This window comes from Theropithecus gelada, chromosome 14 (genome assembly GCF_003255815.1).
Source record: "Theropithecus gelada isolate Dixy chromosome 14, Tgel_1.0, whole genome shotgun sequence".
NCBI classification, from domain to species: Eukaryota; Metazoa; Chordata; class Mammalia; order Primates; family Cercopithecidae; genus Theropithecus; species Theropithecus gelada.
In genome coordinates, this window is record NC_037682.1 from 40,568,338 (window position 1) to 40,588,506 (window position 20,169).

At 35.4% G+C, this 20,169-nt stretch overlaps 1 protein-coding gene across 3 annotated transcripts in view; it reads right to left on the reverse strand.

Moving 5' to 3' along the window:
- LUZP2 (leucine zipper protein 2) overlaps positions 1-20,169 on the reverse strand; it is a 604,128-nt gene that overhangs the window by 321,450 nt on the left and 262,509 nt on the right. For all 3 annotated transcript variants that reach the window (XM_025356954.1, XM_025356953.1, XM_025356955.1), the window contains exon 5: positions 4,400-4,462. In XM_025356954.1, the coding sequence (XP_025212739.1) occupies positions 4,400-4,462 (63 nt within the window). The remainder of the gene's footprint in view (positions 1-4,399; positions 4,463-20,169) is intronic.

The following is a 20,169-nucleotide window of genomic DNA, read 5'->3' on the forward strand; positions in this document are numbered from 1 at the left end:
ATATCTCAGACCATTATAGACAAATTGATTTTATCTTAGGGGTAAAATAAATAAAATTCAAAAAAACCGAAATGATAATGTAGAAAGGCTTTTTTGAAAGTGAAAGTCAGAACAAATTCTGAACTTTGAAGCATGCGAGATTGACTACATGATGAGGCAGTTGCCATATGTATGGAAGTTAGAGAAGGGAGGTTGAATTTTTCATTTGTTTCCTTGTTGTGATTTATTTTACGGTGCAAAATTGTATATTTTTTTGCAACCAAACCGTATTCAAACACAAAATGCAAAATAAACATTGAAAGCACAAGCATGTGTTAAAGTAAATTAAAATGGAGATGAGCCCTGAAGAATCCTTGAGCAGACAAAGCCAGTTGGGCTTTATAAGTGACCTAAAGTTGCTTGATTTGCAAATGTGTGAAAAACTTAATGTGGGCCACTGTAAATAAATGCCTGTATTAAAGAAAAACAGACCTTGAGCTTAACCACACAGAAGAAACAAATTTGTAATTTTATAACTAGAGATTTTCCAATGGGATAGACCAAATACAGCAACTGTCTAACTGTAAGTAAACAAATATTTTCTTCGCTTCACTTCGATTTTAGTCACATAAAAACCTTCCACTATATTTCCTTAGTGAAGCTCCTGAGCCACTTCTAGTTCAGAACAGCCCAATTTATGCACTGTTGTTTGCTCAAATAAACTCTTTGAAAATAGTACTATATCTCAGTTAACCTTTTAAACAGAAAGATTACACAAGAGAGATTAGAACTAGAGATTTAGATCAGAAAGTTACTGAAAAACTGCTGATATATCAATTATAAGTCCAATTTTGTATATAGGAAAGCTTACATTCTACAAATTACACACAAAAAATATAAATTTTGGAGGGAAAATGGGATTGGGGAAGACCACTTACTTGTAACATTGTTACCAGAGCAAAAAAAACAACAACAAGCTGGGTATAATGATTCACACCTGTAATTTCAGCACTTTGGGAGGCTGATGTGGGTGGATCACAGCTGAGATCAGGAGTTACAGACCAACCTGGCCAACACGGTGATACCCCATCTGTACTAAAAATAAAAAAATTAGCTGGGTTTGGTGGCACATGCCTGTAGTCCCAGCTACTCAGGAGGCTGAGCCGGGGGTATCACTTGCACCCGCGAGGTGGAGGTTGCAGTGAGCTGAGATCGCGCCACTGCACTCTAGCCTGGGTGACAGAGAGAGACTAAGAAAAACAATAACGAAACTAATAAAAGTGTAAATACAATTTTTTTTGCATTTATCTCAAACGTCATAGTCATTTGATTCTTTGCAGCTTTATATTCAGGATTTAGTGTTCTTCTTTTGGGATGCAGATCCTGGAGGGAATTGACTTCTAATAAAGCACACTATAATCAAAATTAATATTTGATGCAGATTTTTCATAAATCTCGTTTCAACGCAAAGGAAAAGTCTTAACAGAAACTTCTGTATTCATATCTTACCTAGTAAAAAGCGTAAGAGTTTTAACACAATAACTATCACTACAACCACTAAAAGGAAGCCCTTTCGTAAGTTTTCAATCTTTTTCTTATGTCCTTGTATTGATAACGATTTCTTTAAAATTTGAAAAGTCCTTTGCCTGACTGCTTCAAAACTCAACATATTGGAAAGAAAAGCAAAATGATTTTTAAAGCTTTGCTAACATTATTTCATCCCTTGTTAATTGTTAATATGATCATTTGATGCAAGGAAACACACACTGTTGCAGAATAGATTTGACTTGAACGTTTCATAAAAAAAGAATATAAAGAGAAAAGCAGAGGGCCAAAAACTGAAACTTAGAGACCACATCAATCACAATAGAGCTTTTGTAAGTCACAACAGTACAATTCAGAGGTTAAAAGTGGCGCCCATGAGAAGATATAGGTAGCTGGAGATAGATGAAATAAAAGTGCTTGAAATACTCTGATTGGCAGGGTATGGTGATTTACACCTGTAATCCCAACATTTTAGGAGGCTGAAGTGAGTGGATCTCTTGAACCCAAGAATGCAAGACCCACCTGGGCAACACAGAGAAATCTCTTCTCTACAAAAAAATGCAAAATTTTTTGCACTGCTGTCTATCTCGTTTCTTAATATATGTGGTCAATAAATGTGGCAGATCACCTAAGCAGAATTAGAAACAAAACCCATATGGTTATCTCAATAGATGCAGAAAAAGCATTTGATAAAATCCAGCATCCTTTTATGATAAAAACCTTCAACAAAATAGGCATAGAAGGGACTTAGCCTTCATCTTTTGATACTTCCCTAATTCCCTCACTCAAAAGTTACCACTTAGAGGATTTCAAACTTCTTCCAGAAATTTATTTGTATTTGTTTTATCTCCTTCACCACTGTATTTTGTTTAATCAATTTACCTGTTTTTTTCTTATGCTTGAACTAAAAATCTTCCAAATAGTGCCCATATAACTTCACTGTACAATGTATATGCCAGTTATTTCGTTAAATAAATCTGCCTTAATCTCTACATACATACTGCTCTACATACATACTGATTATTTGTTAAAAATTAAATAAATTAATATAAAGGAGTAAAATTGAAAACATTGAATTGCTAATATATGTTCACCATTAGGGTTTGTAAAAGGCAAAAGCTTTTTTGGTTATCAACTTTCATTTCATAAGTTCTCAATAGTATAAAAGTGAATAGTAGCAAATTTAATTATAAAACTTATATTTAGCAGATCTTACTTCTGTAGGGTTGTATTTCTTTCTGAATTATTCTAGTCTGCGCAGTTACCAAAGTACAATTTCACTATGAAAATAACTTCCAAAGACAAAGTGTTTTGTTATTTGTTAAAAATAATTCATAATTTTGCATTTATGTATTTATTTGGTAGAGATGGAATCTCACTATGTTGCTTAGGCTGACTTGGAACTCTTGGCCTTAAGCAACCCTTCCACCTTGGTCTCCCAAAGCACTGGGATTACAGGCATGAGCCTGCTTAGTAGGTTTTTGCTGTTGTTTTAATTTTTATTTTTTTAAATTTATTTTTAATAGAGACAGGGTATTGCTCTGTCACCCAGGCTGAAACGCAATGACATGATCACTGCTCACTGCAACCTTGACCTCTCAGGCTCAAGCAATCCTCTTGCCTTAGCCTTGTTAAAAGCTGAGACTACGGTTGAGCCACCACTCCCAGCTAATTTTTTTTTTTTTTTTTTTTTTTTTTTTAAGAGATGAGATCTTCCCACGTTGTCCAGACGGGTCTCGAATTCCTGGGCCCAAGCGATCCTCCCACCTCAGCCTCCCTAAGTGCTGGGATTATAGCTATGAGCCACTGTGCCCAGCTTAGTGGTTTTTTGAAACAACTTTCTCCTTAGCTGAATTCTAGATTTTAAGAAGTTATCTAATATTAAAAGTGAACTGATGATACTTATATAAAGATAAAAATAAAGTTGAAAGTCTCTTATAATCATACAACTGGGTTCACATTGCTGATTGTGTATGTGTGTGTGTGTGGTGTGCGTGTGCATATATAAATGTACTCCCTATCCTATTTTAAAACTGACTTTAATCTTGTTCAAAATGTTTTCCTTGTTTTAAATGATAGGTGAACATTTTTTGATTTGAGCAATCTGGCTTTTTCACTGAGCCCTAAATGACCCCAACAAACAAATATTATCCATTACACCCAGTAGTCTGATAACTCTAGTCTGTTGATATTTTACATCATAATCAGGATTCAAAATAAACCATAATTAGTGAGATTGATCAAGGAAGACTTATCATGAATTAGTCATGCCTCAATGGTCTTAATTAATTGCATTTAATAAAAAGGAAATGAAAAGGTGGAAATAGGTAATGGAGAAATTATAAAAAATTAAAGTAGCTGTATAACAAGATAAATAATCAAACAAGAAAAATGTACGCAGTATTTAATAGGATTCTTACATTTTAAAGGCTATCATGAAAATAATTACAACTTGTTTATGTTTAAATTTGCATTACTTTGAGATTATCCTTAAACACATTTTTCATTCTAGATTGGCCCTTTCTAACATGCAGCCAATTTCTAGCTAGCTTTCTTCTTTAGTTCCTGTAATGTCATTTATTAAACAAGTAAATTTATTCAATGAAAATTGATTTTTAATATCATCCTAAGCAAAATATAATTAGAAAGAAAAATGAACTAGAGAAGTTTGGACTAATGAAATTATTGAATATATATAAATGTAAGGATTATCTACTTTTTGGAATTCTTAACCTTACAATTTCTCCACATCAGTTTATAACTGAAAATTATATGTGCATGTGTTTAATACTCCTAACTAGTGGCAAATTTATATGTGCATTTATGTATATTATTTGATTTATATAAAATGTATCTAAGATGTAATAAATCTTACCTCATTCTGGAGGTCTCGGATCATTTTGCTCTTTCTTTCAACTTCAGTCTTTAAAAAATTAATCTGAAAATGAATAGACTATTATGTAGAAACATTCCAAACTCATTACCATGGCTTTCATTATTTTGAAAAACAATACATTATTTATTAACAAATATTGAACAAGAACAAAGAATTACACTGTTCCTTAATCAGAACCTTCATTACTAAATTTATACATATATTCAGTGATTATATTAAAATATCCTTTTTTCATTTAACAAACTATTTAATCGAGAAACCCTACACTTTATGACTGTGATTCTCTTACCTGGATAAACTTCATTTCCTTTTAAAAATGTGGTTCTTTAAAAAAAGAAAAAATAGATTCTAGAGTTGAACCTAGGAATCTCTATTTCTAAAACACTCCAGGTAATTATGACCTGTGGCCAAGTTTGAGAGCAATTGCATAATAATATCCCTTACCTCAGAACTATGGGACATTAAAAATAGGTTACCGAAGACACCATGATGTTTCCTTCTAAACAAGATATTGTCAGGATCTATCACCTTATGCCACTTATTCCAACTGTATTTCCTAAAAATAGCATTACCTGCCCCAAGTACTTTGTAAAAAAAGGTAGTATAGTAAGTGGTAAAGACTTTCATAGAATTTATAGTCTTTATAATCCCTGAGAGTATACTAGTCACTGAGACTTTATAGTCACTGAGGGTGCCCTATAATAAGAAGATAACTGTGATAGTGAATGAAACATTTAATTTATCACATTTTCAATTTTCTTTTAGTCAAGGTTTTTAATAAAGTAATGATACAAGGTAAATTTAATTTTTCTAATACTCTTAATTCAATATATTGAAAATATTATTTGGAAATGGATTATTCATGATATAATTTACATTTTTTTGTGTTATATGCCTTTAGATTTCAATGTGTGTTTTTTACACTTATAGAACATCTCAGTTTGGATTAGTCATATTTCTAATGCTCAATAGCTTCATACATTGAACAATATATTCGTAGAGGTTTCTTGAAATGACAAAAGAGACTCATGATCCAGGTTGTCTCTAAAGATAGACTGAGTCTTTGGGTTGGAAATCAAATTTAGGAGTAAGGTTAATTTTTACCATATACACAACTTTAAAAAAATATTTAGTTCTGCAACATTTCAAACATGAAGAAAAGAACAAGAAGTAATACGTAAAATGCCTATGGGCTAACCCTAAACATTAACCAGATATTAATGTTTTGTCCAATTTTCTTCAGACCCTTTTATAAATAATGTATTTTTATTTATCATTATTTATTATTAAAGCTTCAGCTAACTTCTAGTCCTTTCTTCCCCCCCCACCCCCCAGGTAATCACTATACTGAACTTACATATTTGTCTCATGCATATTTTGATACATTTTATTTATTGTGTATGCTCTCATGAAAAATAAATACTATCACTTTATGTTAAAGTTTGCCTAAATTGTGAGAAAATTAACTTTATGAGATGTATTCATCTTTATTTTATGTAATACCAGTTAATTTATTGTAGTTAGTAACCACAGTTGAAGCTAAACAATTACTAAATTAATCAAGGTGAAGAATAAGGCACTATAACTGACATATCCCTAAATACAATGGTTTAAATGAGGTAGATTTTTCTCTCATAGAGCTGTATATAGGTGTCTGCAGCCTAGAGCCTAACGGTGAGTGGCCCACAGCCTGGATACAGCTCTGGCATTAGCAATCATCCTTTGAATGATTCTTCCCATTATCATCATTTCCCAGTTACTGGATGATATGTCTTGGGTCTGTGTTCCCACCCTAATCTCATGCTGAACTGTAATCCTTAATGCTGGAGGTAGGTCCTGGTGGCAGGTGATTGGATCATGGGGCTGGTTTCTAATGGTTTAGCGTCATCCTAGTGCTGTTTTTGTAATAGAATTATTGTGAGATATGATTGTTTAAAATTATGTAGCATCTCTCTCCCTTCTCTCTCTTCCTCCTGTTCTGCCCATGTGAAGATGCCTACTCCAGCTTTGCCTTCTGCCATGAGTAAAAGCGCCCTGAGGCCTCCCCAGCCAAGCTTCCTGTACAGCCTGTGGAACCGTGAGCCAATTAAACCCTTTTTCCCTACAAATTACCCAGTCTCAGGTATTTCTTTATAACAACGCAAGAACAGATTAATACACAGGATATGGAAAGTCCAGGGTAAAGAATAAGTATAACTAAATAATTCTGACTCTAAAATAAAATCTGGGCTGTTGGATCTTCCTTGGGAGATTTGAACTGGGAACCTCCAGAGAAAACTGGCTAGTTCTCAGCTGAGATAGATTAAGGATGTCATAAGGTACTATTAAGGCTGTGTTAAGTGTTGCATAAATAACATGCAGAGGAAGTCAGTTGTTACAGAAATAGAAAAAGTCAATGGGAAGCCAGCTGAGTCATTTACCTAGAGGACTACAGAACGAAAATCCATGGATTCCTCTTTTTGACATCTTCAAGAGCTGCAATAGTTCCAGTACCACCTAACAGCCTCATCACATCTGACTCCTGGGCTTGACTTTCCATAAAGTCCATCAGAAGTTTTACAACACCTGTTAACACTGTTTGCTTTCAGGCCTGTGAAAGCTTCCAGGCATTACCATTTCCTCAGTTGTTACTGAAAACCCAAACCAAACAATGTTTATGGCAAAAGAACACATAGTACAGAAAGAGAAACTTGAGAATTAACATGTCCAGTGTTTTAGCCATATTAACTTTCAAAGTAAGCTTGAATTTTGAACCTACTGACAGTAACCCCAAAACACTAGTCCTCATTGTCCATTAGGTAGATAGTTGAAGTTGATAGAAAAACCAAGTTATCACCACTGGAACCTAAAAGTAAAATTCTAAGTCCTCCTAATCAATTGAATGGACTCCTCCACTCAGCCAACAACATTCCAAAGTTAACCTGAAACACAAGTTCAGGCCATTATGGGAATTTAACATTAAAACAGAGACTTAAAGATAATCTATTTGCTCTGAAACCTGGAGGCTTTATCTGCATAATAAAAACCTCGGTCTCCATAACACAACTACTTATCTTAACCCAGACACTCCCTACTATTGATTCTAAATCTTAGATAACCAATTGCCAATCAGAAAATCTTTGCCATTTGCCAATCAGAAAATCTTTGAAATCAACTATGACCTGGAAGCTGGACATCCCACCACCCTACTGGCTCCCCACCACTTCAAGTTGTCCTACCTTTCTGGACCAAGCCAATGTACATCTTACATGTATTCACTGACGTCTTATGTCTCCCTAAAACATAAAAAACCAAGCTGTAGCCCGACCACCATGGCCACATGTTCCCAGGCCCTCCTGAGGCTGTGTCACGGGCATGTCCTTAACCTTGGTGAAATAAGCTTTGATATTGATTGAGATCTGTCTCAGATACTTCTTGATTTACACCAAGTAGAACTTAACCCCATTCAAAATTAAACACCTATGCAGAGTAACAGTGTATCCCCTACAAAACAGCTTTTACATTCTTTTCTACACAAGCATTTTATTAGCCCCAGAAAATTTTGCTTTGTACACATTTGTCTTTAGTTATGTCACGAACTACTTAAAGCCATATTACTTATATTAATAACCTGTTCTTTCACTGATACCATTATTTTCCCCAAATCACCATATATGGGTACTGCACATGTTGTTCATACTTAACAATTAACTTTAATTAAAGTATAATGAAAATACATTACCATGTCAAGACTACAATTATTAAATGTTACACAAGGACAGAAAAACTTGAGAATGCAATACTTCAATATTCAAGACATAAAATATATTCTGAACATTTAAAATGTATTAGCATTTTAGGTCATGGGTTTAGAATTCCAACAGATTTTTCATACCCCTGAAACAATAAGCATTCTTACTGATAGTTACGAAATAATTCTCAGGAACAGAAAATACATTCTATTTACTGTGAATACAATTGAAAGAACATAGCAACTCTTTATTTTTAATGAGATTCAAAGCTTGAAGCTAAAATTCTTGCATTAGACTAATGATGTCTCAGGACAAGTTAAGCCATAAAAATTAACAAGTGTAGGGAAATGCATTCAATAATCATTAAAATCTTTAATTAGCCTGGTCACACCTGAGAGTTCATTCTTCATTGCTGCCTGTTAGGGTTTTCCATTAGGGTCACAGGTTTGAAATATTTGCCATTTCATTATTTGCTTAGGTGTAAACATAAATGTTTGTATTTCCATAAAGAGTATTTTTAAACAGAATTAGATCAAGAAAGACATACTGTTTTTTAATTTAATTTTCCAGATATATATCTTTTTTCATATTTTTAAAAATTCAGTGAGAAAGATCATCTTTTTGAATCAATGAAAAAATGATAAATAAATCAATGTTTCTTAGCATTTTACTATAGACTTACCAAATGTTGTGGGTATTTGCAACATATGTGCATAAATAAACAATCTCTTATTTTGATGGAAAAAAGCCTTAGTAATTTGATATTTAGTCAAAGACAATACATAAGATTATCTGCTTTTAAATCTAAAATAGCACAGCAATATTTCTCTAATCAAATCCAAAATTTGCCCTAATTTGAGATCTTAATCTCCCTTATTTATCCAAACTTCACTTACAACCATAGTCTTCTTTTCAGTGAAAATAATTAGTGGATGATTTATACAATAAAAAGGCTATAAATATGTGTTAATTTAATCCTTATTTAACCTATACTCTTCAAATAGGGAGAAAAATTACAAAGGATTTTATTTGAATGTTTACCAAAATTTGTAAGTGTTGACCCTAGTGATATTAATCTTTCCCTACATTCCAACGTCAACCAGATGCACATTATAAAATAAAATATTCATGATATACACACAAACACATGTACACACACATATGCATATACACACACACACACATCATTCCCACATTAGTTAAAGATTCTGTCATCTCTTTATAGTTTCTGAGTTAGAACGTATCACTCTTTCAATTCAAAACATAGAACACATTTTCCTGAAGAGATAAGACATGTTTGCATTCATTGATCATGCCGCATATTTTGTTAATATACTCTTAGATTTGTTTATTCAGAATTTTTACATCTACATTCATTAATGAAATATGCCTATAAGTTTATTTAGTCATATTGTTATGAATTGATTTTCAATAATAAATGCATATGCTCACATAATGAGATGAGAGTTATTTATTTTCCAGAAAATACTTGCATTTATTAGGAATTAATTGGTCATTGAAAATTAGATAAACATCATTAAAATCCTTCTTTGGAATTTGGGGAAATAGATGTCTTTTAGTATAATAAAATTCCAAATGCATTCGTCTGTTCAAGTATTGTATTTCTTATTGCAGAAATTTTGGAATTTCATATTAATCTAACTTAGGACTTCTGTTAAGAATTTAAAATTAATTAGTGGACAGTTGCTGATAATACTTTAAATTGTGAATATGGCCTTTTTCTCTTTTTTATTTTACGTTTTAACACTTGAGTCTTTTATTTTTATTCAATTTTTATCATAATCTTTTCTCTTTGCATAATCTTTTCAAAGAACTAAGGATTTAGGAGATTTTTGTTTCTTTCGTAGTTTATTGTTTGTTGTCTGGTCTTTATAATTTTCTTTCCTTAGTACATTGAGATCGACTTTTTGCTTTTTAACCAACTTCTTGAATTAATATCATCTATCTTTCATTTACCTGAAAATGCATTCAAAGCTAATAATTACCCACTAAATATTACTTTAACATGTATGATTTTCATTATTATTAAGTGCCAAGTATGACAGTGTTTGATCATTTCTCATTAATCCAATGGTTATTAGAACATATTTTTAAACAATAAATTATTTGACTGCTTATAAAAATTATTTTTACTTTTATTAAAATAGAGTTTAATAACATGCTATTAATATTTTTGAATTTATAGAACTTCATTTATGTTTCAATACATATTTTATTTGTATATCATTTCTGTAAATCTTCTGGGTGTGGTAAAAAATATAGGCAGTTTGTTGGAGATTTCTCACTATATACTAATAGTTTAAAACTGTCAATTATAGAGCTTCATGATATACACACAAACACTTGTTCTTAGGCCCTCCTGAGCTGAGCATGCAGATGTTCCTGGAGGGTCGCATACCCAGGGATGGCATGGAAGCCCCATGCCCCTTCCTCTATACCTTGCCTTACCCATCTCTTTGTATACTTTTTCATTACTTCTATAATAAACTAGTAAATGTAGATGTTTCCTCAAGTTCTGCAAACCACTCCAGAAAACTCATCAAAACCAAAGAGGTGGTTATGGAACCTCAACTTGAAGCCGGTGGGTCAGAAGCTCTATAGGCCCCAACTTGAGACTGGTGTCTCAGCAGCAGAGGCAATCTTAGTGACTGAGCCTTCAACCTGTGGGATCTGACACTATCTCCAGCTAGGTAGTGTCAGAATTAAATTGAAAGAGACTCAGCTGGTCTCTGCTACTTCTTAGTGGAACAAATCCCCACACATTTGGTCTGTGTTCATTGTTGTGGTATGGGAGCAGAAGAAAAACACAGTTTGACAATATTTCCCAAAACAATTGGTGTCAGGGGAATGAGATCTGCTAGCACTGCTTAGGCTCAGGGAACCATACAGTTCGGGAAGAGAAAGAATAAAAGAGCAGGGGGTGAAGAACCTTTGATTCCTGGGTGGCCACATGGTCCCCCATGGTATATAATTGCAGTTATGCTGCATTTGGTTACTCAAGGTAAAAGCTACCAGTGGAATTTAGATACGGATGCATAGGGAAATGCAAACTGTTGATGACAAAAGCCAAAGTTCGTAAAATATTTGAAAAGATTTATTTGGAGACAACTGTGAGGACAATGGTTCTTGACACAGTCTCAGGAGATCCTAAGAGCATGTGCCTGAGGTGGTTGGGTTACAGCTTGCTTTTACACATTTTAGGAAGACATATGGAATCAATCAATACATGTGAGATACACATTGGTTCGGTCTGAAAATGTAAGATATCTCAAAGGTGGGAGAAGATGTGGCTTTCTGGTCACAGGTGAATTTAAAATTTTGCTGATTGGCAATTGGTAAAACAATTAAAAATTGCTAACTGGTAAAACAATTAAGCTTTGTCTATGATTGAAGCCAGCAAAAAGAAATGCTTGGTGTTAAAATAAGGGGGATGGTGAAAGCCAAGGTTTTTACTATATAGATGAAGCCTCCACAGATGCTGACTCTACAGAGAATAGATGGCAAAGGTCTCTTATCAGGCCTTAAAATATGCCAGGGCCGCAGTCAATCTCCTCAGGATTGGAAGGCTTGGAAGGGGAAAGATTGAGTTATATTAATAAAGATTCTTTACAGATAAAAAGAGCCATTTCGAAGTATGGTAAGAAAACAAATTTTGATGCGAAATAATTTGATTTCCTTCTTTATATGCCATGCAATGTTACACTAGAGTCAAGCTGGAATTTTGTTTCTTAATTGCTACAAAGAATCTGTTTTTTCAGTCTTAAGATCTCAGTTTTAATGTTAATGTTAGTCAGTTGTGATTAAAATCCAAAAGAAAGAGAGTATAATGAGGCATGTGTGTCACCCTCTTCCTGAACTAGTTTTTCAGGTTTCTTTGGAATCCTGTTGGCTGAGAGGGGAGTCCGTTCAATCTACTGGGGGGCTTAGAATTTCATTTTTGGTTTATGAAACTAATAAGAGAAAAGCACCATGTTCAAACCCTTAGTTATTGTTATCTATAATAGCTAAAATAAAATTTAAAAAGAGTGCTGAAGCCTTTAGGCTAAACCAAGCTCAGATACGAGTCTGTTTGAGCTCAGACCACTAGCCTCAAAGCTACCCACAAAGGGGAAAATTATGTCAGGAAAACAGAAAGCACTTCTGAGACTTTTGGTCACCAAGAAGGCGGTCAATGTGGGAGAAGGACAAAAACAAGTAACTATTGAAACTTAGTATAATATGAAGGAATGGTTCACTTTGTACATTGGTATCATCAGCTCTCTGAGGAACCTTTACTAAAATGGATAGTGAAAGTAACTAATTTGAGAGTAGTGTCTTTGTTTTTTCTTTTTCTGTTTGTTTGTTGGTTTGTTTTCTTTTGAGACAGAGTTTTGCTCTTGTTGCCCATGCTAGAGTGCAGTGGGGTGATCTTGGCTCACTGCAATCTCTGCCTCCCAGCTTCAAGTGATTCTTCTGCCTCAGCCTCCCTAGTAGCTGGGATTACAGGCTCCCACCACCATGCCCAGCTAAATTTTGTATTTTTAGCAGGACAGGATTTCACCATGTTGGTCGGGCCGGTGTTGAACTCCTGACCACAGGCGATCCACCCACCTCGCCCCCTCAAAGTGCTGGGATTACAGGTGTGAGCCATCGCACACCATCGCGCCCAGCCAGTGTCTTTCGTTTTAAATGATGCAGAGTAGAAGAACACGTTTGCATTGATCCAGGATCTACAGCTCACTATTGAATATTGCAGATGTGTATATATCATCTAGATACATAGGAATTTGTTCCTGAAGAAATGTCCAGTCTAATGGGGTATATAAAAGCCACTGTAAAATTCTGAAGGGGACTGTCTGACTCCACCTATAAGTGTCAAGTGGAGCACCCCATATAAAGCAGTTGATATGCTTCATATGCAAGCCATATGGGATTGCTTTTATGATGACAGGGATAGTCACTGGCTATATATGCTTGTTACTCAGGTCACGGCAAGTGCTGTGGTTAAGGGAGCCCCATTTTCATGAACACCTCCTATAATGCTGTTGATACAAAACAGAGACAGTCAGAGAAGCCTTATCAAATTTGTTGTCTCAGCTTCTCCTCATAGGTCACTACAGATGATAATAAAACATCAGGTAAATTAACCAGAGAACAGTGAAGGGTAGTGGGGAGAGTAAAATAACTCATCTCATAAAGTTGAAATTTTTTAAATAATTAACAAATAAGATGAACAAAGAAAACATTGGCAGAGCATGATGGCTCACACCTGTAATCCTAGTACTTTGGCCGGCCAAGATAGAAGGGTTGCTTGAGGCCGGAATTTCAAGATCAGTCTGGGTAACATAGTGAGACCTCATCTCTACAAAAAAAATTAAAATAAACAAACAAAAAAACCACTGATGAGGTGAAACTACAAAGAAAAAGAAGAGAGAGTCATGGGATTCATCTCAGCAAGGTGGAAATCTTTAGATGATTATTAAAATACTGAATGAATAAAATGATAATTAATGAGGTTAAAACAAAAGTCTAAATACAGCATGATAAAAGGCTGAGTAGACCAAAGGGAGACTCGGCTGGTCCACCAACATTAGAGGGCCCCAAACCAGTTTGCTCTCTTTCCCCCAGTCTGAATAAATTTAAAAAGTCAGAATATTTTAAAAGATTACAAAGAGAAACCCATCCCTGGCATTGTCTGGGGTAATGGCTATAGCTATTAATGAAGATAAAGATTGACAGCAGGGCCAGGTTCCCTTTGCTTAATCCCTAGCTGAGGGCCCAAAGTCTTTTGCACAAGAGACGGTAAAATGGTCTGCAGGAGAAGAGAAGTTCCTGGGATGAGAACTTAAAAATGTAAAAATGGATAGGATTATAAAACTTGATATATTGGAACACACTTCATGTGAAGCAGTTTGATCACTTTTATCCGATTGTATTATGGGAATGAGCATTGTATCTGATTGGGAAATTCACCGACCTAGTACTGTAAAACAGAAGGCGTGTACATCTGCCCCTCAAGCAATTTTAATAACCTGTATTAAATGGGACTCTAATCTTTCCCTGTCTTGCTGTTTGCGGGTCATAAAACTCTCATTCTAAAGAGAAGCTTGCCCTATACCCTGGGGGGCATAATGCTGAAGTCATGAAGCTTCCATAAAAACCTAGGACTGGGTTCCTACATGGATGAACATTGAAGATTCCTGGAGGGTGGCATGTCTGGGGAGTGCATGGAAGCTTCTTGCCCCTTCCACTATTCCTAGCCTTAGTCATCTCTTCCTTGGTATCCTTCATTAACTCTTTTATAACAAACTGCTAGATGTAACAGAAAATAAAATTATCAATTGTATTTTTAAGATATTCTGTTTATCTGCTTAAGTTAATGTTCTATTGCTTATTGATTGATGAATACTGGAGCTACACTGTTAGGTACATACTTATTTATGACGCTTTTACTTTATTTTATTATGTATATAATGTCTTCTCTTACTGTATCTGTTTCTTAAATTCTGTGTGGCAGACATTAATGTGGTTGACAATTCTTTCTTCCTTATTCTTTTGCATATATTTTCCCATCTTGCGTACGTTACATAGGCAATATTTTTAATTTTTAAGCTTAGAACATTTGAATATATTCCTATTCTTTTGATTTTAGATATTCTGTCCCATTTAAAGAATTAAATTATTAAATTTAACCCATTTTAATTTATTTTTGATTTCTAATACATTGGAACTTTAGCCATCTTGACTTTTTTGCCTTTTGTTCCTTTCTATTGTATAAATTAATTTTTTCCATCTTATTTTTTAATTGAGTAAATCAAGGTTTTCTGCATGTGAGTTTCAATATTATACACTCTAATTTTGTTCTCATCATAATTGTTTCTAAGTTAAAATATAGAAAATGTATAATAGCCTTGCTTATTTACTATATGTCCGCTTGTTGCACTGCCTCACCCCAATCGTATTTTCCCCCCTTTGGTTCTGTTTCCTAAAGGAAAAACTAAATTTGCCAAGGTATTTGTTCACTATCAATCCCCACATCACTTGCAGTCTGCTGTTTATTCTGCTTTTCGGGTACAGTATTTCCTCCAAAAGGATTTTCAAAATGGAGCTTTCTCTGGCAACACTTCCAATACCTTATAGGCTTTAACGTTTGAATGCCAGTATATATGTATAGAACAATTTAGAAGCAGTGTACTAAAACATTGCCTTATTGTCTTCTTAAACTCATTAACACTCCTAAGAAGTCTGATATCTATCTGATTATTGCCCTTTTGTGGGTGATCTATTCTTTCCTTTGGAAAATTTTGTAATTGTATCTTTTTTTTGATATTTTAAAATTTCACAATGGCACGATAAAATTCCTATGTATTTATATGTGTGCTTTTATTTTGTGACTCACATACTTGGCAATGTTACTTTAATTCTCCATAGCTTTTAATGCATATTTTATATTTTCTATCTCATTTTTTTGTTGTTCCCTGATGCTTTCTATAAATTTGTCATTATTACTATTTTATTTCCTATACTTACACCATTTAGTATATTCTTTATTTGACCTATCAGGTACTAGGTATTGTCTACAGTTAATATTTTCAAGTAGCTCTTTTATATGATTTTTTGTTTTGTTTTTCTACGTGTTATTAATGTATATGTTAACTGCTTGGGTATATTTAACATGTTTAACTAAATTGTTAGTTTATCTACTCCAGTAATTCTGCTTCAGAATGTGTGTGTAGTCCAATGTGTAGTCTTTCTTTTTAGTAGCTCTATACCTCAAATATCTTGTTATTTTGGCCCTTATCTCATTTTTTTCTTTGAATTTTTAATTGCTCTTTATGGTAATGGCTGCAGGAAAAGGGTCAGTGATGGCTGCTCTCTGGGGAGAAAAAGAAAAAAACCCAGGACAGAGAACCTTGAAAGCACAAAATGATCTTAGGGGATCTGAGGGAGATTGGGTGGGGAATATGACTCCTCCCTTCCTCACTCCCATTACTTCTAACTCTAGCAGGGCTTTTGCACTGTGCTGATGTTACCATGATGACAGTAGAGGCCTGAGCTGTTGCTATTGATTTCTAAGGGGAAGAGACAGACAGTAATACTCTCAAGGAAGAGTGCAGAAAAGGAGAGCAGAATCTATAGATGACCTTCAGCCTAGTCTTGCATGCCTTGTACTGCAGCCATCTGACTCGGCTAATAACAACGGCCTCTTCCCAAGATATATATATATATATATATTCATTTCTGTGAGTCATCTTTCTTCCCAGGAATCACTCATTATTTTATTTGTTGGGTTTTTCACATGCTTCCTTTTTAATACTTTAGTTCATATCTTCCTTTAACTGCTATCATTTTTTGGAGTTGATTTTGGAGGAATGAGTTAGCAATGGCATCAGTTTGTCATCTTGGTAGTAATTCTACAAATATGCATTTAATAAATGATTCTGATGATGATGAGTCAAAAAAGAAAATGCTTTATTCCAGAATTTCTAGTTCTTAGTGAGGGTAAATAAGTATTCATGGAATGGATGATAAGCTATAAGTTTCTGTAGAATCATAGCATCAAACATGGTCACTTTCCATACATTTTGATCATAAAAGTGTAGGAAGTCAAGAATATCATTTAAAAGTAGATTAGAGTAGAAATTATGAATGCATATCATTCACAAGAACACTATATGTCACTTACCTTTTTCTCAGTTGACAGTATATAGAAACATTAATATACGTATATAAGTATGTGTATATTGTACTAGATGTGATTAAAATACATTTCTACAATACATGGTTCTAGCAGATATGCAAGACTTAAGTAAAGAGAAGAGAAAGTTGAGGGATATTTTTAACTTCTACTCATAATAAAATATTGTCAAACAACTGAAAGTACATTTTATTTAAATAGCCTTTTTGAGGAATGACTCCAAAGTGAGCCTATTTGATATTTTGTCTTCAAATTGGTTTGTGAATATGTTATTATAAGTTGTCAACTGGCAGAATATTTGAGTAATTATAATGATAATTCTATTTTTAAAAAAATTTGTTTAATATCAGCTGTGTTTTATAATATGAAGATACACTATGGTCAAAAGATTTTGCTTCTACAACAAATTTTAAAAATTTAGTTCATTCTTCTCTCTTTCCCCTACTGGAAGATATAAAGAGGCAATTATAACGCAAATGATGTAGTATTCATGGGGATGTCTGTGTCACATACACAAATATTTCCTTATGTGTATGTATGTGTGTATATTTATAGATACCTACATATATAAATATATACTGATAAGTGATTTTTTAATTATTTTTAGAAGTTGGCTGGGTGCAGTGGCACATGCCTATAATCCCAGCACTTTGGAAGGCCAAGGGGGCGGATCACAAGGTCAAGCAATCATGACAATCTTGGCCACCATACACAAAGGTCCTCCTAGGAAGATCCTAGTCTCTGGAAGTCAAGAAGGAGACCCAAGAGATCTCTGTGAAGTCTTTAAGAAAAGTCTCATTAAATGACCCAGTATTAAGTAGAAGAGTGGGCATTCATCTGGGTAAGAAAGGGATAACAATCTATTTTCTAGTTCTGATGTTCACTTTCCCAGGTTCTGAATAACACTCAGAGTATTCTGACAAGTCAGATAAAATTTTTACAGTCTCTGGGTCTAGAAGATTCCAAGTAGATAATTATTTTAAGAGGCTGTATTAGGGTTCTCCAGAGGGACAGAACAGGATACATGTGCATACGAAAGGGAGTTTACTAGGGAGAATTGGCTTACAGGATCACAAGGCGAATTCCCATGATAGGCCATCTGCAAGCTGGGGAAGACAGAAGCAGTAGCGGCTCAGTCAGAGTCCAAAAGCCTCAAAAGCTGGGAAGCAGACAGTGCAGCCTTCAGTCTGCGGCTGATGGCCTGAGAGCCCCCGGCGAACCACTGGTATAAGTCCAAGAGTCCAAACGCCAAAGAACCTGGAGTCTGATGTCCAAGGGCAGGAGAAAAGGGAGGAAGAATCCAGCCTAGGAGGAGATGAAAGCTAGAAGGCTCAAGAGTCTGTCTATTCCTGTTAACTTCTAAAAATAATTTTGAAATCACTTATCAGTCCATATTTATATATGTAGATATCTGTAAGCCAGCTTATCCTACCTTCCTTTGCCTGCTTTGGTCCAGCTATGCTGACAGCTCATTGGATGGTGCTGCCTACACTGAGGGTAGGTCTTTCTCCCCTAGTCCACTGACTAAAATGGCAGCCTCCTCTGGCAACACCCTCACAGACACACCCAGAAACAATACTTAAACCAGCTATCTACGTATCCTTCAATCCAATCAAGTTGACACCTAATATTAGCCATCACAGGGGCCTATAACCACATAACAAGAAGAGACTCCTAGTGGGAAAACAAGGCTTTTGACTTTAAAGCTGTTTAAATGTGTTCGCTTCTGCTCTTCCTTCTTCATTCTCTCATCTCCTTTTTTATCTTCTTACGGCAAAGACCAAAGACCACCAAAGTGGTCTCTTCGGATTTACACCTTGTGCCAGCCCAGGTCTAATTACCTTTGAAGCTGGTCAGTTGGAAGTTTTGGACTCTACTGTAAGCTGTTTCTATAGTAATACATACATTTTCTAACTACATCATCCAAAGGGGGTATGGCTATGTACATTTGTTCACTTCAGGAAAGGAGTGAGATGTGCCCTCTGGTATTACTTCATATCAACTATTTATATCAAGATTTCCATTTCTAATTGAAGGGTTACAAATTATATGTAATTTTTAAAATGTTTTAATTTTCTAAAAAGTATAATGGGAAAAGAAGACTCCTGATATATTATTATTCTTTTCCTCTCTCATTTTCCTCACCTAAAAACATACACAAATATTCCCTTATGTGTGTGTATGTGAGTATATTGATAGATACCTACATATATAAATATATACTGACAGGCTATTTTTAAATTGTTTTTAGAAGTTGGCCGGGTGCGGTGGCTCATGCCTATAATCCCAGCACTTTGGGAGGCCAAGGGGTGCAGATCACAAGGTCAAGAGATCACGACCATCCTAGCCAACATGGTGAAACCCCGTCTCTTCTAAAAATACAAAATTAGCTGGGCATGGTGGCTCACACCAGTAGTCCCAGGTTACTAGGGAGGCTGAGGAAGGAGAATTGCTTGAACCTGGGAGGTGGAGGTTGCAGGGAGCTGAGATGGTGCCACTGCACTCCAGCCTGGCAACAGAGCAAGACTCTGTCTCGGAAAAAAAAAAAAAAAAAGGAAGTTAACAAGAATAGACATACCCTCTGAAGGAAGCAAAGTGCTCCTGCATAACCTGGGAGACACCCCAAATACTGTGAGTACCCAAACTGCTGAAGTGGGAAAGGGAGACCCTCGGCTACTGAACACACACCCCGACTGGGGAAACTGAAGGAGCAGTTTTCAGGAAAGGTTTCCAACCTTACCTGGAGCTGAGTCAATTTAGATTGCTGAGTAAAATACAGGGATAGAGGAAGCAGTGTGAAAGGCCCTGAGAGCTCACTTGGTTCCCAAGCAGGCCATTACTGCCTGGCATCACAGGGAACCTTCAGGAGGGGTGTCAGCGGAAAACACCACAGGAAGTAGGAAGTCTCCAGCTGAACTCTGTAATAATTAGAATCCGGTGAGAAGCCTCCTGGCCAGAACACAGGGAAAGGTGCAAATCCAGCTTGCAGACTTCACAGGCAGGGGAAGAAACAAACCTTTTTTTTTTTTTTTTCGAAACTGGAAGGTGGGTAGCCTGGGGTAATTTCTCAAACCCTGCTCGCCTACCACCTGGAAATAGACTTAGGGCTGTTAGAGGGGACATGGTGGGAGTGAGACCAGCCCTACAGATTGCGTGGAAGCTGGGCAAGGCCTGTGACTACCGGCTTTTTCCCACTTCCCCAAAAACCTGCATGACTCAGCCGAGGCAGCCATATTCCTCCTAGGTACACAACTCCAGGGACCTGGGAACCACATCCCCATATCCGACAGCAGCCACAACAAGACCCACCCAAGGAGAAT